Source organism: Choristoneura fumiferana, chromosome 16, assembly GCF_025370935.1.
Source record: "Choristoneura fumiferana chromosome 16, NRCan_CFum_1, whole genome shotgun sequence".
In the NCBI taxonomy this organism is placed as follows: domain Eukaryota; kingdom Metazoa; phylum Arthropoda; class Insecta; order Lepidoptera; family Tortricidae; genus Choristoneura; species Choristoneura fumiferana.
Genome location: NC_133487.1, coordinates 5,581,554 through 5,603,800, shown reverse-complemented (window position 1 = coordinate 5,603,800; position 22,247 = coordinate 5,581,554). Strand labels below are relative to the sequence as shown.

At 36.0% G+C, this 22,247-nt stretch overlaps 1 protein-coding gene across 2 annotated transcripts in view; it reads right to left on the bottom strand.

The window, feature by feature from the left end:
• Positions 1-22,247, bottom strand: part of LOC141436036 (uncharacterized) — a 46,988-nt gene that overhangs the window by 11,333 nt on the left and 13,408 nt on the right. The window contains exon 2 of one of the 2 annotated variants that reach the window (XM_074098870.1): positions 7,919-7,993. The exons of the other annotated variant lie outside the window; for it this stretch is intronic. Within the exon in view, the coding sequence (XP_073954971.1) occupies positions 7,919-7,931 (13 nt within the window). The 5' untranslated portion in view covers positions 7,932-7,993. The remainder of the gene's footprint in view (positions 1-7,918; positions 7,994-22,247) is intronic. 2 annotated transcript variants of the gene reach the window in all.

Sequence of the window (22,247 nt, the reverse complement as noted above, 5' to 3'; positions counted from 1 at the left end):
AAGGTATAGAAAAACTTGCTGTTTAAAACATGGATTGAATGTTCATAATATGATATACCAAGCATGCAAACATAAAAAAATTAGGACATTGATAAGACTATTTTTTTCTACATTTCCCGTTGTTCCAAAATACACCATCATTTTCGTGGTCACACTTATTAAATATATTTTAAACAAAAAAAGAGGTCAAACTCCTGTAAATCCTTTTTGAACTATAAGCAACTTTGAAAATAAGACTGCGTCAATATAACGTATAATGTTTATCGCAAGTCATAATTATTTATCTATAATTAATGTAATAAAGGTTCAGTTAGATTTGCGTCAAAGATCGAGCGTCATTTTCGTTACGGTTGCGACTTGGTAAGTATTGGGTAAATAAATATAATGTTTTACTGGTGCTGTGTCATTTGCAGTTAAGTTATTCTATATTGATTTCATTTGCTTCAAATCTATAGGATATTTACTGCAGAGCCGCGAAAGTAAGAGCTTTTCAATTTCGTGGTCATCATTTTCGTGGTCCTATGGGCCACGAAACTGATTAAAGACCACGAAAAGATGATTTTCCCTACAAGTAGAAAAAATACAGAACACTTTTTATAGAATTTCTGCTTTTTACAGTGTAATCGTTTATGCCGTTATTGATTTAATTGATTTAAACGAAGAATGGTTGAACGTCAACAACATTTGCTCCAGGTGTGGTTATAGGAATTATGACCAGTGCGTCGCCAATTTTGTTAACTGGCGAGAGGTTCAAGAATTATTTGCCCTGAATGTACGTGTGAAATGTATATATCTAAATATTAAAAGAAAACTTCGTCATTTACAGGAGCATTTTGTTGTAACATAATTTCGTTCTGGTTACCGTAGACCTGCACGGGGGGGGAGGTATTGAAAACTGTTTTGGTTTGTGAGTTGAAGTTATTAATCTTACTTTAATTAAGTAATTTCTACATAGTATTTAAAAGGTTACAAAAATGACAATTTGAAGTCATCATTTTCGTGGTCAAGTTTTTTTTTTTTTTATATAGATATCGATTGTCTATTTCTGTTGATACCTGATTAATTAAATAATGCTTATTCGTTTTCTCATTATGATCGGATTTTCATTCAAATAGTACAATTATAAGATTTTAAAATAAACAAAATGTTCTTTTTCGTGGTCTCGATGCTCATTTTCGTTACCGTTAAAATTGGATTTTTGCTTTTTTTAACCAAAATAAACTTTATCGATCTCTTATAATATAAAGCATCTTATCGGTACATATCCTTATGTTCAAAATAAAACAGACCACATCAAAATGTGTGTTTTTATTTCTGTAACATTTATCTTACACCTCAAATAATTACCCTTAACGTCTTCTTCTAGTAGGTTTAAAAGTACATACAGTCTATGTATATGTAACCAGAGCATCTGGTATTTTGGGTTTGAAACAAAGAGCCTCCTCGCTCCCTAATTCTAAGAAATTATCGTAGCGTAACGCCGCGAAAGTAAAACTTTGCGTAAAGACTTTCAGACTACTTAAGTAGGTAGAGCAAATTTTTTGTCGTGACTAACATCTACAATGTACACTAAGTAGGTACTATCGAACCAACTGAATCGTGACCCACTGTGGAACCTTTTCGCAGGGAGTCATAGTGCCATCGCATTGCTTGACAAGGGAATTCGAATGATGATCATCGTGACGTGACACTACTATGAGAACGTTCTACGGTGGGTCAGGTCAAATGGTTCGACAGTATGGTCAACATAAGCCGAACTTTATTTTCATGTTGTCAGCATGAGAAATAGTAGATTGTTCAACAAGGGACTAATACATGCCATAATGACACGACTTGTTTGTGTGTTGTTGTGTGACTCGCTCTGCTCGGGTGGCTATAGTTCGAGTGTCATTATGGTTGTTTAGTCTCGCGTTAAACACTGTACTTTTCACTTTTAATGCGAGGAAAAAACAACGTTCTGTTCAAAACTACAATATTACTTTTTTAAAACGTACCTACGCTCGACTAATGGACATCTGTTCAAATTTGAAACAGCAAAAAAAATTATACGCGCTTTTTTCTTTTCTTTTTTTGTTTTTGAAGCGATGCTTTAAATGCTTGCATATACCATTACCAACACTTTCAAAATTGAAAACAATTTCAAAACTGATTGAATTATGCATAATAAAATGAATTAATCCTTAATATAATTGAATAAATTCATATTCGTAATCATGATTTGTGTTTCACGAAATTAAATCGTGTTTTTTTAACTATTGTCACAGTTGTCATTTTGAGGCTATTTCCACGCCCTAAAAATCCTCCTTTCACAAACACCATGATTGGCTGTTTAGGGGTTTACAACGGAAATTAAAAAAATATATACTTTAATCCCTAGAGATTAATGCAGAGACTAAAGTACCTAACATTTTAAGTGCATGAAGTGAAAAAATTGCTTAAAATTAACCTATGTAACTAATTTGCCAAATGCTATGGGAATTGTCAATACGTGTCGTGGTCTCTAAAGGTGTTGCCTCTTTTGCTCATAGTATTTAAGACGTTAATTCTGTTTAAAAATTGCCTGTAAAAAATCAATAAATAATAGCCTGTAAGATTACACAAGAGCGAAGCACGATCGTATTTTTAAATACGCCGCTAGTAACAGAGTAAACAGGTGGGCTACTACGAAATTCGAAAATCGAAGTTCGTACCGAACCGTCCCTCTCACTCTTGTATTAAATAATATAAGCGGCAGCGGGACGGCAAGATACGAAGTTCGAATTAGGCACTTTGTAGTAGGTATGAGGGCCAGGCTCAGAAGACAAGGTTCGCAAAAGTAGGTATTGTTTAAACTCCGTTTATCTTGTCTCAAAGTGAACTGATTTATTTAATTGCAGATCGAGAATAACAAAAGATTTGTTTTCGTTCGTTAAGATTCGTTAGTCCTTTCAAGGCTTTTCGCTGGATCTCAAATTACCGGTGCAAATATCTTTCCATTACTCGTAGAATGAATTCGGATTGATTATTTAAGTGTTCGTCTCAAGGGTAGTTTGAGAGTTTAGGTGCCGTTAATTATGTACGATTGCTAAACTTTGTTAATAAAGTCTTAATTAGGTAGGCTTGTTTTGGTAACTTCTAGATTAATTGTTTCGATTACAGTTGTAACTTAAAGATGTAATTTCTTTAAGTTGTGACAATGAAAGCGCAAAGAAAATACCGGCCAAGTACGAGTCGGACTCGCGCACCGAGGATTCCGTACAAATTTGTAGGTATCTATGAATATTTAGTGTCAGCAGAGCCCTTCTTCTAAGCAAAATGTACGCAGTGTGGCGTCATTTTTAGATGGTTTCTGACATAAGTATAAAAAAATATGATTCTCAGACTTTTCTCATTGGTTGTACTAAAGGAGCTACCTTCATAGTAAATTTCAAATTTTTAGAACAACCGGAAATACCCTATAGGTTTTTCGGCTATAGCAATTTATATGGAAACACTTTTTAACCGACTAAAAAAAAGAGAAGCTGGTTCTGTTCGACTGTAGGAATGCATTTTTTTATGTATGTTCACCGATTTATGGCCATCTTTTGATTGTTTTGATTTGGAAGTTAGAACAGAATTTTTCACTGCATCAAGGGGTAGCAGAAAAATGATGACGCTGACGAAAAATAGTAGTACAACAAGAGCATAAAACGAGTCATTTTACCCGAGACGTTCATATAGCCACCCGAGCCGGTTGAACGAGGGTGGATAGACACTTCGAGGGGAAAATGGGTTTAATGCTCGAGTTTTACACTCTGCTTTTCACTTCGACTGCGAGGCGATGAAATAATAAAAGAGGAAACATTGTTTAAGAATAAGAATATTTATTTGCGAAAAACTTTTACTTACTAGGTACCTTTTATTTTTCTTCCATTGCTAACATAATTATAAATATTTAGTTTTATTAATTTATTATGATTATTTGATTGCTTTTTAGTTTTACTTATACAAATTAAAAATTATTAAAAAATAAATTGAAACTTTTTTGTTTGTGGCTGTTCAGGCCTGATTACCTTGGTCTTAGACGAAGATTTTACTTTATGCTAGTGAGCATAAAAAGCCATTTTATGTCACCTAGATCCAGCATAAACACGAAATTTACGAGCAGGAGAAGTGAAAAATACTTTTCTTGCAGGCTAAATTTCCTACCCAAAACTAAACACGCCATTATATTAAAAAAGCAGCTTTGGCCTTTGCGTACGACTTTTCCGACGTCCAACATCCGGTAAATATGTAATAAGAGCTTAAAGCCGCCTATTCGAGGTCACTCGAAAGCTTTATACAATAAAGGCTTCCATTCGATACTGATTTATAAAACCAATTTTAGCACTAAGTAAGTACCTACCTATTCGTGACGTGTTCTGTTCAACCAAAACAACTGTAATTAAAACACACAAGGTCTACTTTAACATATTATACTAAAAGAAAATATGACCTTATGTCTCGCGTACCGTTTATTGAATCAACACGACGTATATCGAAGCAGTAGTAGTGCAATCATATCGATTTGCTAATGAATGCCATGGCCGTGTGCCTTGTCACATTCAGGCTGTTATAGAATGACTGCTTTTCGACTGCAATGTAGCTGCCAACTGCCGACTTCCCGCTAGCTCGCACGTATGGGCAGGTGGCACTTCTGCCCTAATAAGCCAAAAGGCGGTATCTAAAAAAACACTTTTGAGTTATTTATTTATACCATCTGATGCAGAATGCTTTGCAATGGTATAAATAGGTAAGTCGGAAATGATTTTGAGGAGATACCGCCTTTTGCCTTAAGAAAAGATACCGGCTTCATAGAACCCAATGAAACCCTGTCCGTGATATCCGCATGGTTTGCTGCCAATAATTTGTTACTAAATCATTAGAAAACCAAATGTATTAAATTCTTGGTGATAAATTCATCTAACTCGAATTCAGTTTCTAATATATGAAGTTAAATGGTCAAACAATTGAATTTAAAAAATCAACAGTATTTTAAGGAATAACGCTCGATTCTAAACTACAGTGGGGACCTAACGTCTCAGCAATCGCGGGTAGATTGAGCTCTGCTGATTTTACAGTTTGGAAAATACGGCAGCTAACCGTTGTGGCGACGGCACGGTTGGTGTATTTTGCTTACTTTAATAGCATTATTTCGTACGGCCTTATTTTATGGGGATCTGCTGCAGACATTGAGTCAATTTTTATCTTACAAAAGAGAGCAATTAGAGCAATTTATAATTTGAAGACACGTGGATCTTTAAAATCATTTTTTAAGGAAACAGGTATCCTAACCCTGCCCTTTATGTTTTTGAAATAATCATGTATGTTAGGAAGAACATATGAGACTTTCCCACTAGGTAACGTCGATAAGCCAAAGGCTAGGTACTAGAAACACAGGGAAGCAAAGTTCCATCTTACCGACTGGCTAAAACCAAAAAGTCGTTTATGGGAAATTGCATACGTTTTATGATAAAATTCCAAAAAATATTACAAATGAAACGGATACAAAATTCAGATTATTGACAAGAAGACATTCATATCTAAGGCGTATTATAAAGTCATATTACCATGGACAGCGATATTTGAAAATAATTCCGATCTGCATTATCGATCCCTTCAAATAGAGAACCTACTGTGTTAAAAATAAGGTTTTTTTATTCGACTGGATGGAAAACGAGCAAGTGGGTCACCTAATGGTAAGAGATTACCACCGCCCATAGACACCTGCAACACCAGGGGGATTGCAGATGCGTTGCCAACCTAGATGACTAAGATGGCATACCTCAAGTGCCAGTAATTTCACCGGCTAGTTGTATTAAATACTTGTGATATATAGATATCATTTAATAATATTGTAAATCTGTTTAAAAAAATACCTCGTTGAGTTTCTTGCCGGATTCTTCACAACAGGCTTTTTTTTCCGAACCGGTGGTAGATTTTTTTTGACATTCATAAGTGCTTGTTACAGCTTAAATTGAATAAAGATATTTTGACTTTGACAGGGCAGACTTGCAGTTACGTTGCAGATGGAATGCAGTCTGTCTGTAACGGCTTCTATTTAACTTCTAAGTGGGATATATGTGAATGTGCCAAATACGTTAGAGAGGCAAGGTATAATAAATATTGTACGTGGTTTGCCCGTGAATATGATTAGCCCAGTTTTTGTAAGATCGTTTAGGGTTGCCACATATTTTATTGAAAGCTTAAAAAATATGACATTCCTTAAAATTTTAGATGAGATGGTCTACATCTATTTTTGTTATATTTTTCCTCTTTTTGTTTTGTGTGACTTTCGGGAAGTGGCGGCGCAGGTCGTAAATTTGACATGGGTAAAATAAACTTTGCGACGCTCTATGATGGCACACTACACACATTAGATGACGCATTTTTAGATTTGGCAATGATGGTCTTTCCGAAAGCGCTGGTAGTTTAAAAAATGACGTGTAAAAAGTGCCCATTGCGGCCTATTTAGTAAATAAATGATTTGAATTTTGAATTTGAATTTGAATGAGCAAAGAAAACCGACGAAAGGTGGCGGTTAGTGAATTAGCGGTTATCAAACTGAAGTGTCGAATCTAGCCCTATGCTACAAAGTGCAAAAATCGAAGTTCGTTCTTGCCGTCCCGCTGACGCTTATATTATTTAATACGAGAGTGAGAGGGACGATACGATACGAGCTTCGAATTTCGTAGTAGCCTCTCTGTTTTGTATTTAACTACTATTATATAATTTATAGTGGCAACCCTAACTCAGTTACCTACGAGTACACACGTAGTTTTTATAAACGGATGGAAATAAACGCCTTCTGAAAGGACAAACAAGACAAAAGCCCTGAAGCCCTCGCACCATTCGTGTGAACGCAAATTTGATGCCGGCTGTACACACTCGCCTCTCGCCTCTCGCCGAGAGTCTTGGGCGAGAAGCTCTCGACGAATGCACACCATGTACACACTCGTGCACGTCATTTGAACAGAGGATATCGGCCACGATGGACCTGGAAACTGCTGCTGCCGTTTGTCTTTGTGCTGTTAGTTATTATCATTACTTACACATATATCATAAAAAAAATTATAGCATTCTAAAAATTCTATTTTACGATCGTTGGACCTCATTTTTAACCGATAGCGAACACGTCTTTACACAAATACAGTAAGCGGGCAACTAAATGAACGAGTGTGTACATGCTTGGTCTCGTTTACCTCGCGAGAGCGGACGAGACCCTTTGACTCGGCCGCAAAAAACCGACACGCGGCCGAGGCGAACCGAGGCGAGAACCGAGCGGGCGAGACAAGGCGAGAGCATCATGTACACACTCGTTCTCGGTCAGTCTCGGGGTGTCTCGGCGAGTGTGTACAGCCGGCATGATGTTCTGTTTTTTTAACCGAAATCAAAAAACAGTAATTGGTTCGGTAGTAAGTATTAAATTAAGACAATTAAAAAAAAACTACCTTCCAAATGCAAATTCAGGACCTGAGGAGTGGATCCTGAGGAAACTTGAGGGATTTTTAAAAATTTTAATAATTAAAATCTGAATTATATTGGCAAGCCGCCGTAAGCTTGACCCGCACCACATTTTGTAAAAAAACAATTATGGACATACGAGTATATTGCGGGTTTAAAGATATTACATTGATATGAACAAATTGGTTTAAGTGTGCACGTCATTATGTTAGTAATTTACGTTGATCCTTGTAAGTGCACAATACATCATATTACAGCAAAATCTATCAAGTTACTAATAAATAAAAAAACAAACCTAAACTCAGCACAAACAAAAGCTAATTCGGTTTTAAAACTATAAAAGTAAACTCCATATCGCGTGCCAAGTCCACTTGGCAACAACAAAATCAAGAAATATGCGTGACTTGAAAAACAGGACGTTGAGCCTAGCACTATTTCGATTAAAAAATAATATTACCTATTAATTTCATATCTCCACACGCTGATGCCAGCTCTAGACGTTCGATATCAAGTTTGCCTTTGGTTTCGCGATCTGTAAAAAAAGAAAAGTATCTTTGACACGGCATTGCTATGCCTGGAAGCGAAAACTCATGCACGTATCGTTTGAATCAGACAATAATACAATATAAATGGACACTCTTTTTGTTTTATTTAAACAATGATTTTTTACATAAAAATTAAAACACATAAAATGGACTAAAACGGGCTTCCTCTTCCAAAGGCAGCGTAGCGCGGGGCATTGTACCCAAGACGCTGGCGGCGTTGCCTCGCTGCACTGCGAGGCTCAGTCTTTGGGCGAAGAATAAGCCTGCTCTTTGGTCGCTTTTTTTTTGTTTTTTTTACTCAGGAAACAACCAAATTGTTGCTTTGCGAAAATAAAAGACAAATTGCTATGTTTAGGGGCTGTTTCACCGTCCATTGATTAGTTTTAACTGACGGTTAAATGTGATGCCGTCTCTATTTGTTTTGTTCGAATAGACGGAGATGGCATCACATTTAACCGTCAGTTAACACTAATCAATGGATGGTGAAACAGCTCCTTTAATTTTCAACTGTTCTGTTTTGAAAAAAAAATATAACTCTCTTATTACCTCTTTTCCGAACTTGTGGTAGATTTATTTCAACGTTTTATAAGTGTTTGTAAAGGCTAGATGATAGAAACAAGATATAATCATATGTGGACTTAAATTTTGACTTTATCATGTGTGAATTTTAGTAATGGGGACTTATAACATAGTGTAGAATGGCCCCATCTATCAACGAACAATAAATATTAGAAAAAATACAAACTGAAACATAGATGCACAGAAAAACCAGAAAAAGAGACCAGCGCTGGGAATCGATATTAGATTAACCTGCATCATAAACGGTATTATTAAGGATAATCAAATGTAAACCTCTGTATTATAGTGGACGAATCAATTGCGTGACAAAGTGACGTTAGATAACGGATTTGTGAATAATGTAGTCAAAGATTGACCCGGGCGTGGTGACTTGATAAGTTTCAGCTGACAGTTTCACTATAGGTATACCTAAATTATTTGTAACTTTTTAATAAAAATCCTTGGTAATGAACTAAAACAATTACTTTGCTCACCCGCAAACAGTGCCCTTAGTGTAATTTTTCGGTTACAAAATACGTCTCGATCGCGACGAAGAGCGCCTCTAGCGGAACGTTTGCGATGTTCGTATTTCCATACAAATTGAGATTTTAACGCGTACGCGATCGTGACGTATTTTGTAACCGAAAACTTACACTAAGGGCACAGAGCAAGCGAGTGTAGTGTGGGTGATAGATGGGTTTGTGTGTGCTCTTACAGCGTGAAGGTGGAGGAACTGCATGAACGTAGGTACTCGTAGCTACCATAAGGTCGCGGGTGAGCAAAGTAGTTTCAATCTAGGATGCAATCAATCTAGAATGCGGATGTGTTCGCCGACAGTTGACATTCCTTACTTAATAAAATATATCTCTATTGTAATTTATATTGTTAATATGTTTTATATTTTTCTTAATCTTTGATAATGAACCTACTGTTAATATAACTAATTAGGTACTAGCATTATAGGCACTGGTTTATACTGTAAGCCTGTAAGTAAATGTTAATTATTAATAAATAAATAAATAAAACTAATTGTTTTAGTTCATTGATATGGACCTCCGCAAAGTAACGCCTGGTTCAATAAATTATTTAAAATCCTTGGTAAAAGTGGTTTGCCTGTCAAGCCAAGGGTTTGAACGCGGGTACTTCTGAATTTTTAGGAATTTATGCGCGAAATTCGAAGTCGAGTCCATGCCCCGCCTGGGTGTAGAAGGAAGGACTATATTTTTCCATGGGTGTTGTAAAATGTAGGGACCTAGTGTGTGGGCAGCAGCGCTGTTTATTGTCAACTACGAAATCCTGACTTCAGACGTAATAACTATTAAGTAATCTGTGCTCCAGCTCTGGGGTGTGGAAGGCAGGGGGAAATCACCACACCATTTTCCCAAGAAAGTCGTCATGACGGTTCACTACTGGTTCTCATCGACGACAACGACCACTTTGTCAAGAGTGTATATAGGGACTTAGAAGAGAGAAAGAGATACCCGATTTTACATTGATTCGTACAGTCAAGTGCAAAGATATCGACACGGCCAAAGTTACAAAAATTGTATACACGACCTTAATGTTAAGTGCGTAGAGTCGTGTATACATATTTTTGTAACTTTGGCCGTGTCAATATCTTTGCATTTGACTTGACTGTACGTTTAACCGACTTCAAAAAAAAGGAGGTTCTATTTTTTGTTTTATTCGTGGGTGTTGTTCAAATTTTGTTGTATTTATTTGTGTTGTGTATTTGTGAGTGTGTATCTTCTTTCTTTCTATATTCAAATGGCTAGATTTGATGAAGTCAAGATTCGATTACGAAAATATTTGAACTGAATCTAACAAGCGTCGTTAGCTACAACTTGCTATCAACAGCTATAAAAATAAGAAGTATTTTCTTGGTCAAGTTTACTACTTAAAATTGCAAAGACTTTAATAACATTCGGGTAGACGACCGAATTTCTCAAAGTACTTGCCAAAAAAAATTAGAAGTATTTTCTTGGTCAAGTTTACTACTTAAAATTGCAAAGACTTTAATAAAATTCAGGTAGACGACCGAATTTCTCAAAGTCATAAATGAAATATTAATATTAACTACGAGTAACCTCTAAATTCAGTTAATGAATTGCCTGACCTTAACCATCGTTACTTTCGTAAAAGTTCAAGATGAAAACTTGTAATTAGAGTAGAACTTTAATCCAGTTATTATTTTAAATCCATTTAGTTGAAACATGAAATTGATTACTTTTTTATTTTTTCAAATATAAGCCTAAGGCTTTTTTTTAAACTTCATTTTTTGTTATTCTCAATTTGCATGTCAAGTTAATAAATACGCTTTGCTTAATAGATTTTTGTTTTTTATTGGGAGCAACGGATTTATGAGTGACATGTTCCTATCTAGGGAAAAAACTTTTAATACAAGCTTTTTTTTGTTATTGTCATTCAAACTACGTTTCAAGTTGAGGTCTAATCGTTGAAGAGTTACGTCTTGCGAAGAAAATCCTGGCCGGACCACCAAAATTTCAGTGCTGGGTTATTGTATTGTCACCGGACTTAAGTATGCCAAACAGCTCAATGAGGGTTTCGGTGAAGGAAAATATCGTGAGGAAACCTGCACACACCTGTGAAGTAATTCAATGGTATGTGTGAAGTTCCCAATCCGCACAGGGCCCGCGTGGGAACTACGGCCCAAGCCATCCCATTTTGAGAGGAGGCCTGTGCCCAGCAGTGGGACGTAAATAGGCTGGGATGATGATGATGACGAGAGTTTTTTAGCAAGCGAAATATCGCTAGATGGCGTTAGTATCGATAGGTCTGTTTGACATTGCAGTCTCGCTTGTGATTGGCTCATTTAGTTATTTAACCAATCAGAAACGTGACGCAAATTTGACAACTAGTCACAAAAAGCTTCCTTGGAATAATCCTCTCAAAACGGATAGATTTTTCTGAAACCAATTTTTTTTTAAGTATTTCCTTTTTATGCTGCCGTTGCGGTGAACGGAATGTTCAAACCGTACCTATGTTATGTATATCAATTCGCGTATGACATACAAACGTACAAATCAATACAGGAAATGGTTGTGTATTCATAAGATAACATAAACTGAATAGACTATTTCATGGTTTCCATGTCATGGGGTATTTATGGAAATATCATGGGTTTGTAATAATGATCGTTATAAATGAATGTTGGTTTACGGTCTGAAGTAGATGTTACGGTACAAAACAAGCCATAGATAGTATTACGTGCTATTATTTACATATAAAATAAACCACAAGGTTTGAGTTAAATCTGAAACAATTTAGGTTTTTTATGTACCATCAGCCAAATAAGTGGTCTATCAATTTTTAAACAAGTTCCTATCATATGGATATGTCGCTAAAGTCGAACTTGCAAATTGACAAACACGTCCTTTGGCATTATTGTTTTATGACTTTCAAAGGATTATCAACTTTAGGGTGGTAGACCATATATTTGGCTGATGGTACACGCAGTGAAAGTATAGGAACAAACGGTTGATAAACAATAATATTAACGTAATAATGGCCACGTACAGGAAAAAAAACTTAGTCGTTACTATACTTACATTTTTAAAGTTTTTTTTTTATAGTTTTCCTTTACATTTAAGTTTAGTACATCATTTAATTTTATTCACAACACAAGATACAACAATATGATAGGAAACAAAATTAATAAAACTACATAAATATACCTGACTATAAAAAGAAAACACCATCTAAGAGGCCCTCCTGCGGCATAGACCCCAACACACTGGCATTACCTCTCTGTTCAGTCAGAGAAATACGCTGGGAGATGTAAGCGCCAGCTCTGGGGTCTCCTGAGGTCTCTATCAGCCGGGACAAGGCCCCCATGAAGGCCCTCATGTCAGCCGACCAGAGACCCATTGTTATATTATTGCAAAAATGAATTAATGTTTTATTTAAAACAATCCTTTAGTACTTATTAAGTATCTTATTGAATCAGGAGTTACTTTGCGGAGGTCCATAACAATGAACTAAAAGAATTTCTTTGCTCACCCGCGACTACCCTTTAGTATTTTATTCTAATTGTATTTTATATTATAATATCACTATAAATAAATAATACGAGTATGTACCTATGTATAACAAATCCTATTGAGCTCAATTTGGATGTACTAATTGTACCTAAGTCTGATGACTTGGAACTTGGTGCGAATTTGTAGAGTGATTGAAAGTGCTAGTTAAGTGAACAAAGGTACAGTCAGAAAAAATAGCTTATATGAAAGATATGTTTTTGACAAATAATTGTTTACCATGAAAATTGACCCCTATCTCACCTGATCAAAAGTGCAAGGTGAGGTTAAATGCGTAACTTACGGGGTTAATAAATCGATCTATATCTATTCTATATCTCTAGTGTTGAAGAGCCCTATAATGTATCTATGTTGTATTTGTATCTGTCCAGAAATACAGATAATGAGAGCAAACTACATTCCTTAGTTGTTCGTATTAGGCAGGAACTTAATAAACCTCCTTCGGACAGTCAGCTAAAAAGCAATTATAATATCGGTTACTTTCTTGATGCTATCGTGAGCTATGTTTGACAACTTTGACATTTGTGTCACTTTTGGGCAACTTTTGGGACTGCTTGTAACTAAATGAGCCAATAGCAAGCAAGAGCGTAATGCCAAATGGATCCCACGGTACCAACGCCATCTAGCGGTATTCCAGAAAACCTTTATTCTATTTACAAATTGAAGCTAAGGTGAAACGACAGTGCCAGTAAGCCCGACTAGCGGTTGATCATTCAAATTGCGAACGAAGTGGCACCAATGAGAGACGGCAAGTGCTACGCGCCACTACGCAGCTACCAACTCGTAGACATGCTACGAATAATGAGAAGAGTCGTAGCAGTAAATTACGGTAGCACCGCACAACGGGTAATGTATTCTTTGTAACTATCGTAGAAGCGTATTGTCTATTGTCAAAGGTTTTTCTTTAGTGGCAATGGCAAGTTGTTTTAAAATAGCTGGACAAAATTATGATGACATTATTTTAATTAGTCTTATAGTTTTACTTGTTAGTGTATTTCCCCGAACATGATCAATGCTGTTGCATGCCTGTTATTGGTGCATGAGCGGGGGCTATAACTTAAAATTTACATAAATTTAAATGTCTTGTTCATGTACTGTTGGCATGTCTAATAAATAAATAAATAAAATGACGCTCAAGAGAATACCAGGAAACTAAAAAAGTTAGTCCACGCTGCCTGTGAATGAAGCACGTAATCCTACTTCCTACTATCCTACTAATATAATATAATATAATATAATATAATATAATATATAAATAATATAATATAATAATATTATAAATGTGAAAGTTTGTGAACTGAGTGAGTGAGTGAGTATGTTTGTTACTTCTTCACGCTGAAACGGCTGGACGGATTTAGATGAAATTTGGCGAAAACTTAGTTTATAACCTGGATTAAACATAGAATAATTTTTATCCCGATATTCCCACGGGATACCTGGGTATAAAATGTCGAAATAACAACCGCTGGGCTTAGAGGCATGAAATTTGGTATGTAGGTAGCCGGACGTCTGGAATAACACATACGCTACTTTTTATCTCGACATTCCCACAGGATAGTTTTGTAACTAAGGGAATACATCCCTGTATTATTATAATATTATTATTTTGCTTTAATTGTACAATGTAGTTTTTAAGTATTTTATTTGTAATTATTTTATTTTGTAAAAATGACTTTCTGCCACGTTTTTGCGGTGATGAATTGGCAATGATGGTCTATTCGCGGGCGCCATGAAAGCTGCTGGAATAACACATAGCTACTTTTTATCCCGATATCACCACGGAATAGGGATAAAATCTCGAAATAACAACCGCTGGGTTTAGAATCATGAAGTTTGGTATGTAGGTAGTTGGACGTCTGAATAACACATAGACGACTTTTTGACCCGATATTCCCACGGGATAGGGATAAAATCTTGAAATAATAACCGCTGAGCTTAGAATCATGAAATTTGGTATGTAGATAGCTGGATGTCTAGAAAAACACATAGACGACTTTTTGACCCGATATTCCCACGGGATACCTAGGTATAAAATGTCGAAATAACAACCGCTGGGCTTAGAGGCATGAAATTTGGTATGTAGGTAGCCGGACGTCTGGAATAACACATACGCTACTTATTATCTCGACATTCCCACAGGATAGTTTTGTAACTAAGGGACCCCCATACATCCCTGTATTATTATTAATATTATTATTTTGTAATTTTTTCTTTAATGTAGTTTTTAAGTATTTTATTTGTAATTATTTTATTTTGAAAAAATGACTTTCTGCCACGTTTCTTGCGGCGCATTCTTCTTGGCAATGATGGTCTTTCCGAAAGCGCTGGTAGTTTAAAAAATTACGTGTAAAAGTGCCTATTGCGGCCTACCTACTGAATATGATTTGAATTTGAATTTGGATAGGAAAAAATTTGAAATTTCAGCACTGGTTTTAGAGTTTTGAATTTTGTTCAGTTATTCACAACCCAACCTCAATGAAGGCCACGATATAAATTTTGGAAATTTTCTGAGGAATTTTGTCAAATCCCGAAAATTTCAATTGCAACTACCAGACCGAATAGTTCACGCGTGCGAAGCCGCGGGTAAAAGCTAGTTTAAATTAAATTAAGTCTATATTATGACTGTCACAATTCAATATATTATCTTCATTATCTTATTTCATACATTTCGTCGTTGATGAAAAATTTTATAAGTATTTTTTGTTTGTTTGTTTTGGTTTGTTAGTCTTGCATCTGGTCTGGTAGCATGGTGTACGGTTGTGTTGCTCTGAAGATGAGCTCTGGTTGAGTTCGAAACGCGTCAGTGTAACGTGGTGGTGGTGATAGAAGGGTTTATGCGATTTGTGTGTGTTCTTACAGTGTGGAGTACATGAACACGCATATCTTGCATAAACGTAGCTATCATAATATGTAAGGTCGCGGGTGAGCAAAGTTTTATTAAGAACTAACTTTAAATGCCTGCAAGAGTAATATGAAAATTTTGCGGTATAATTTACTTTGATTGAAGATGTTTCTTAAATTCCATATTTTCAGTCGTGTGCTGTATATAATTATTTTATAATTAGGCCTTAAAATCTAATACCTTATTTAGCCCACTTGGCAAAGTAATTCTAGTCACGGTACTCGACTTTAACAATAATTATGAAATTATTGCATAAAATTATTGACAGTGGTTCGAAAAGAATGTGCTTCAAAATGTGCTCATTGGATGCAGTGTTCGCCGCTGGATGTGCCAGGTCGTATTCCTAAATAAAAAAAAAACTGTACCTCACACATATATATACGTGATTCGCTCACGTACGCCATATTGCGTGTGAGCGGTTGCCAAGGGTTGCCAAGCGCCAGTCGGTCTAGTTGCCACTGCAGTGCCATCGATCGTCAAATGGCTGGTATGAGAACTGGGGTTCAGCTTAACAAATTCATTGGCAACGCATCACAGTCCTAGATCAAGAGTATTGATATAGGATGAACTCACAATAATCCACCATTTTAAGTCTGACCTTCCAATGTTAGGTACCGCTAAATTTAAGTTACTCAGTTTCTAAATTAAGTATTCAATGAGGGCTATTGCGTGAGGTTTTTATGTATGGCTTTCAAAGTCTGTTATTACGGGTGTGAAAACAAAGTTTAGATTAAAATCATATTTAATACACCTTAAAACCGTACCATAAAAATATCGAGCATGCCACAGTGTTGCATAGTCCCCGTTTTGTTCGGAAAAAAGGGAGGACAAAGGTTTCTGAAAGACAAAACTGTCTCAAAACACAAACATTCATTGCCCCGGAACGCATATTTGCCATAATTAATTTCAGATATTGCAAAATATTCACTAAATTATTCTAATTATAAATAAACCCGCGTAGCTCACCCAAAAACTATGAGATTTGACATTTAGGAGACCTCACGCAACACTAGCGCCTCTAGCGGCGATTTCATACGCGATAGCCCTCATTTCATTGTGTTGGCAGTAACTGTGGCAGCTTTGGATGAATTATTTCTCAACATAAGCGTGTCAGCGCTTCCTTTTCGCACCCACTTATTTAAAAAAAAAACTGTGGATGTACGAGAAACTTCATGTCGTGCCGTGCTATTTGTGAATACTTTAGTGAAGCGTTCAAAAGAGGCTCGTTAAGCATTCCAGGTTACTGGCTGTGTAGAATTTCAGCTCGATTCACCCTTTAATCTTTAAAAAAGAAAAAGACGTGCCAGTGACTCATAACGGCATCGTATATACTCGACTGGTTCGAATGTTTTGATAGTCAGACATTTATTTCGTGCACAACATTTTTAATAAGTGCTCTAAAAGTGATAAAGCAAATATACATGTTTTTAGACGCCTAATTTTATTTCTTATTATTTTTTAAGTTGAACTATTGTGTTTTGATTTTTTGATTTTTTGATTTCTAAACCTTATAAAAATCATGAGATCCGTTGAATGGAAATGAGTAAACGTTGTACATACTTGCAAAATCTACTAGTTTCAAGATCGATACTTAGGGCCTGTTTCACCATTTGTCGACTAATTTTAAGTGACGGATATCAGTGATGCCGTCTCTGTTTGTTTTGTCCGAATAAATAAAGTTGAAATTACTTTTATCTGACACTTACAGTTAGTCGACAAGTGGCGACTTGTTTTGTTTATAAGCTCTAGCGGCCTGACGTGTAATTTCCCTAATAAACGAAAAACATTTTGGAGAACAGTTAATAAGTCATTAATACAGTCGTAAAACAAATAATTACGTAAACAATTAATACGTAGCTTGAAAAATTTGATGCTGGTAACAATTATATTAATAACTTTTGACTGAAACAAACACTCAAAAAAACATTGTAAGAAGGCAACTACACAAACCTTCAAAAGGTTTCTTATTTTTCTCGTTCTAAATTTAAACGACGCCGTACGTCATTAGCGATTTGTAAAGTTGGCAACAAACAAAGTTTTTCTTCACGGTTGGTAGAACGCGATTCATTACTGGCCAGCAACACTCCGAATAGAGCATTCCTGTTTACAAACTCTATGTTCCGTTAATGACTGTTTTCCTTCTCTAATGAAATGGAATTAAATAAATGGAGTTCCTGAACGGACGCGCTAGTTATAAACAAAAGTGCCAACTTTTACACATGAAATACCTATACTATACCCACAGTTATAATACTTTACCATAATTATAATATAAAATAAACAAATAATAAGAAGAACACAAATATTAATTCCTTTCACAATCGATGTCGTCAGTCTTTCGTCTCTTCCGCTGTTAGTAGGTTTTTCGTTTTTTCGTAGGTTTAATCTACTAAAACCGGTACCTACTCACAAATGAAATGTAATCAGTTTTGTTACTCGTGTATACTCACCTGCATTAATATCTGCCACAGCGGAGCGTGCAAAATTATCTGACACTTCCTGCCGGCCCTAGAAGTAGAGTCGTATCAGATATTTATGCATGCTTTTTTGTGTCAGATGTTGGCGTAGGTGACTGTATTTTAATTCGCAAATTATAATTTCATGACCAATGTCACCAACGCGCTCTTTTTAGTGCTGAACCAAAAGTCTCATATTATGTATTTCAATATTTTATATTCTCGCGCGGGAGCGGGACCGACAATAGCTAACCTTGAACGCGACTCATTCATAATAAAGGTCTCGCAAAAAAATAAATCAAACCATAAATCTATGTTAGCCTAGAAACGCCTCTAACTGTTGTTAATGCGGTTTAAAAATAGATCTCGGGTGAGATTCGCGCTGTCATCGTTCATTCACCATTACCTCTCATATTTCGTTTTCTAGATTTTTTTTTACCGTACAACGGCAAAAACTTCTAGACACTGGCAAAATTGTCCTCCAATGGACAGAGCCATATTTTTTTTAAGAAACAAGAACTAGATTTTTTTTTCTGAAAAGTCTTCACGTGTAGTTGGCAGGCGACAAAAGTTTTTTTTAAATTCTGTTTTATTTATTTATTTATTTTATTTATTTGACTGGATGGCAAACGAGCAAGTGGGTTTCCTGATGGTAAGAGATCACCACCGCCCATAAACATCTGTTTGCTAGAGGTTTGGCCCGTTTAGATGTAATACTGGCTGTTATGCTTATTTGTTATGGATTATAGACAGATGATTCTATAGTACAGGTTTATATTTTGCCTAATCCAAATTGCCGGAAAGTACGCCTAAATTTTTAAATTTAATATCAACCAAAAATCACCAGGCGTAATAAAAACCCTTCAATCTTGTTATTTACGGCTTATACAGACCTGACTTCCTGACCTTTACCTTTTTATAGCTTTTTAAATCTAAATAAATATACCGTCAGCAAATAAAGGTATTAAGCAGTAATATTATGTCATAAAAGGAATCCGGCCATTTATGTCTCATCTAACTAATAATGTCGGAATCATATCATCAAATTGATCTTCCACATGGTGGATGTTCCTTTACCAAATAGTTTGAAAAATAACTTTTCTCTTTGTTGATTGTACGTGCATTATCATCTGAATTACCTATTAAGCCGTAGAACGTCCACTTTTGGACATTAGGTCTCCCCGATAGACCTCCAGCCGCTTCGGTTGGAATCGGCCTGCATCGACTGCGAGCCTGCGGCTTTAAACAGGTCAACCGTCCATCTCGTTGGTGGACGTCCTACGCTGCTTTTGCCGATACGCGGTCCCCATTCGAGAACTTTTCGGCCCTAACGACCACCTGTACTCCATACTATATGGGCATTATCACTTCAACGAGCTGATTCGAGCTGATTAATACCTAATGTGATTTATTACTATCATGTATAATATTAGAATGGCGGAGGAAAGGTGAGGCCTTTGCCCAGCAGTGGGACATATTACAGACTACAAAAAAAATGACATTGATTGAAAAAACAGGGATTCTTTTGCCGACGTTACACGTTCAACATAAACGTCACCAAATTTGCGTGACTTCGCAAGCGATGGGCACGATTGCCAGACACCGAACAACCCGAATTTTACTGCGTCACAGAGCACGCTAACCGTTTTCACTTTTAAGTGTTTTTGCTGCACTTTTTGTAACAAATGAAGTGGCAATTTGAAGTTGAACTGGCATGCGGTAAAAAAAATAATCTAATTCATAAAAGTGAAGCGTTCTCAAGCGACTGGCCGCATAGGCCGTATTGTCTAATGGTTCTGGCGCTCGCGATCGCAATAAAATGACAGTTTTTGTATGCGAAATCTGTCATTTGATTGCGATCGTGAGCTTCAGAAACGTAAGGCAATACGGCCTCAGGTCGAGTTGTAATTTCTTAATGTTTAAAATGGTTTATATTATACCTACATACATCTTCGGGTCCCATATATGTGTACCAAAGTAAAACTCAATCGGTTCAGTACTTTTAGAGCGAATTGACTGTGACAGACGGACAGTTTTACAAATACGCGAGTGATCCAATAAGGATTCCGTTTTTTCCTTTTGAGGCATGGACTCCAAAACAAAATGAAAACCGGCCAAGAGCGTGTCGGACACGCCCGAAATAGGGTTCCGCAGCCATTACGAAGAAAATAAGTAATATTTTTCTATGGATTTCGTATTTTGTACGGAATATTCCAAGTTTAGGTATATTTTATACCTTAGGCTGCTATTTACTCTTAAACTACTAATAATTCTCAAGAAAACCGATAGTTTTCCTGTAAGTTTGATATACTATAAGGTTCCGTTTTTTTACATTTTGGCTACGGAACCCTAAAAAGGCTCATTGTGTCATGAATCTGAATTTCTTTCATGAAATAAGTAATATAAAAGAAATATTACTTAATAAAGTAATGAGTGGTCGGAATTTTATAAGGTTAGAATAGGACCATGTCAGGATGCATCTATTTTCGTAAAATAAGAGGGGGAGGTCTTCATTTTTTTCAATCAGAGATTAAGGGGCTGTTTCACCACCCATTGGTTAATTTTATTTATCGGATAAATGAGATGCCGTCTCCGTCTTTTCGAACAACACAAATAGAGACGGTATCATATTTATCCGTCAAATAAATTTAATCAACGGATGGTGAAACAGGTGGTAAATAAATAATAAGTGAAAGTTATTTTTAGAATTACATTAAGGAAGTCTGTCAGACGGTGTGGGATGAAATTCAAAGCGAGTCTTTATTCAATTTAGGCTGTACAGTCAAGTGTAAAGATATGTATACAAGTATTGTTGATAAAAATAAGTAACCATTTAAAACTGCACAAAATTGGAAGCATCCTAATGATAATTAATATATACATCGAAGAACTTATAAATATGTATTCTCGTACTACACGTAATTGTACACATCAACAACAATTTGTATACAGGCAACTACACACTCTTTAAATTTTCAGTGTGTATTATGCCCGCTTTAGTAACAAATAATGGAAACAAATTAAAGTTAAATTGAAGTCCTTTTGTAGGTAACTTCGATCAATAATGTAGGTAATATTATGAGCTAACCCCACTGGCACTTTTTATACTATCGCGTATGTATTTTCGGAATATGTATAAGTACCTAAGTACTCAGAAATATTAATGTCAGTACGAAGTAGTATATTATATAATTATTTGTTTTAGAAAACTTTCAGATAAATTTTAATAAGCTAGAGCTTTGATTTCAGATAAATTAACTAGTTATTTGCTTAGAGGCTTACAAAGCCTTCACCTTCACATACGCTGTGAAAGCTTATAATGATAACAAAAGCTTCTAACAGAGAGTTTAAAGGAACGTTAACAACATATGATGTATACAACCCCTTTGCGAGGTTTCCACGCTTTGAAGTAAATTGATTAAGATCTCACTTTAAATTCTACACGTATCAGTTATTTGATCAAAATATGACTTAAAAATAAGGTTACGAAAGGGGTTTATAATAGGTACCCAAAAAGTCAATTGGTAGTCCGGCTAGGATCGTCTGCACAGCACGGAACTCTTTAACGGTTAATGGCAACAACTTGAAATTTGGTATTCAAATGTACTTTGGGTGACAATACAAGTAGAGTCAACAAAAAGTACAGTCAGCAAAAAAAGCTTATTTATTAAAAATGAAATTTTAAAAAAACATATGTTTATGATTGATTGATTGGCTCTTTAGCGCTCTCGTATCCAACCTTCTGTACTTATAAAACTTATTTATAGTAAGTATAACCTAGATCTCCTTTGACGTTATTCACGTCTTAAAGCCTCATTAACGCCGTTTCACTCTCATCATCGTTAACCGATAGAGATGGACGGATGCCATTCAGGTTCACTTGCCGATCTAATTTGATTGATGTCCTAGACCATGAACGCTGTACTGGCACAGATTACATAACATAGTAACAGATACGACATTCGGGCTTGATAGCCGATTTTAACCTATCCAGTTAGCTCAACGGCAAGTGAGCAGTCGTAGATTCATCATCATCAACATCACATCAGCCGTAGGACGTCTACTGATGAACATAGGCCTCCCCCATAGACTTCCAATTGCTTGACCAATCAAAAACAAGTGCCGTATCTGTTATTATGTAACATAGGTACAGAACCGAACCAAACCAACCAACCGAAGCGGCCTGCATCCACCATGAACCTGCGGCTTTAATCAGGTCATCCGTCCATCTCGTTGGTACACGTCCTACGCTACCCTACTTCATTTG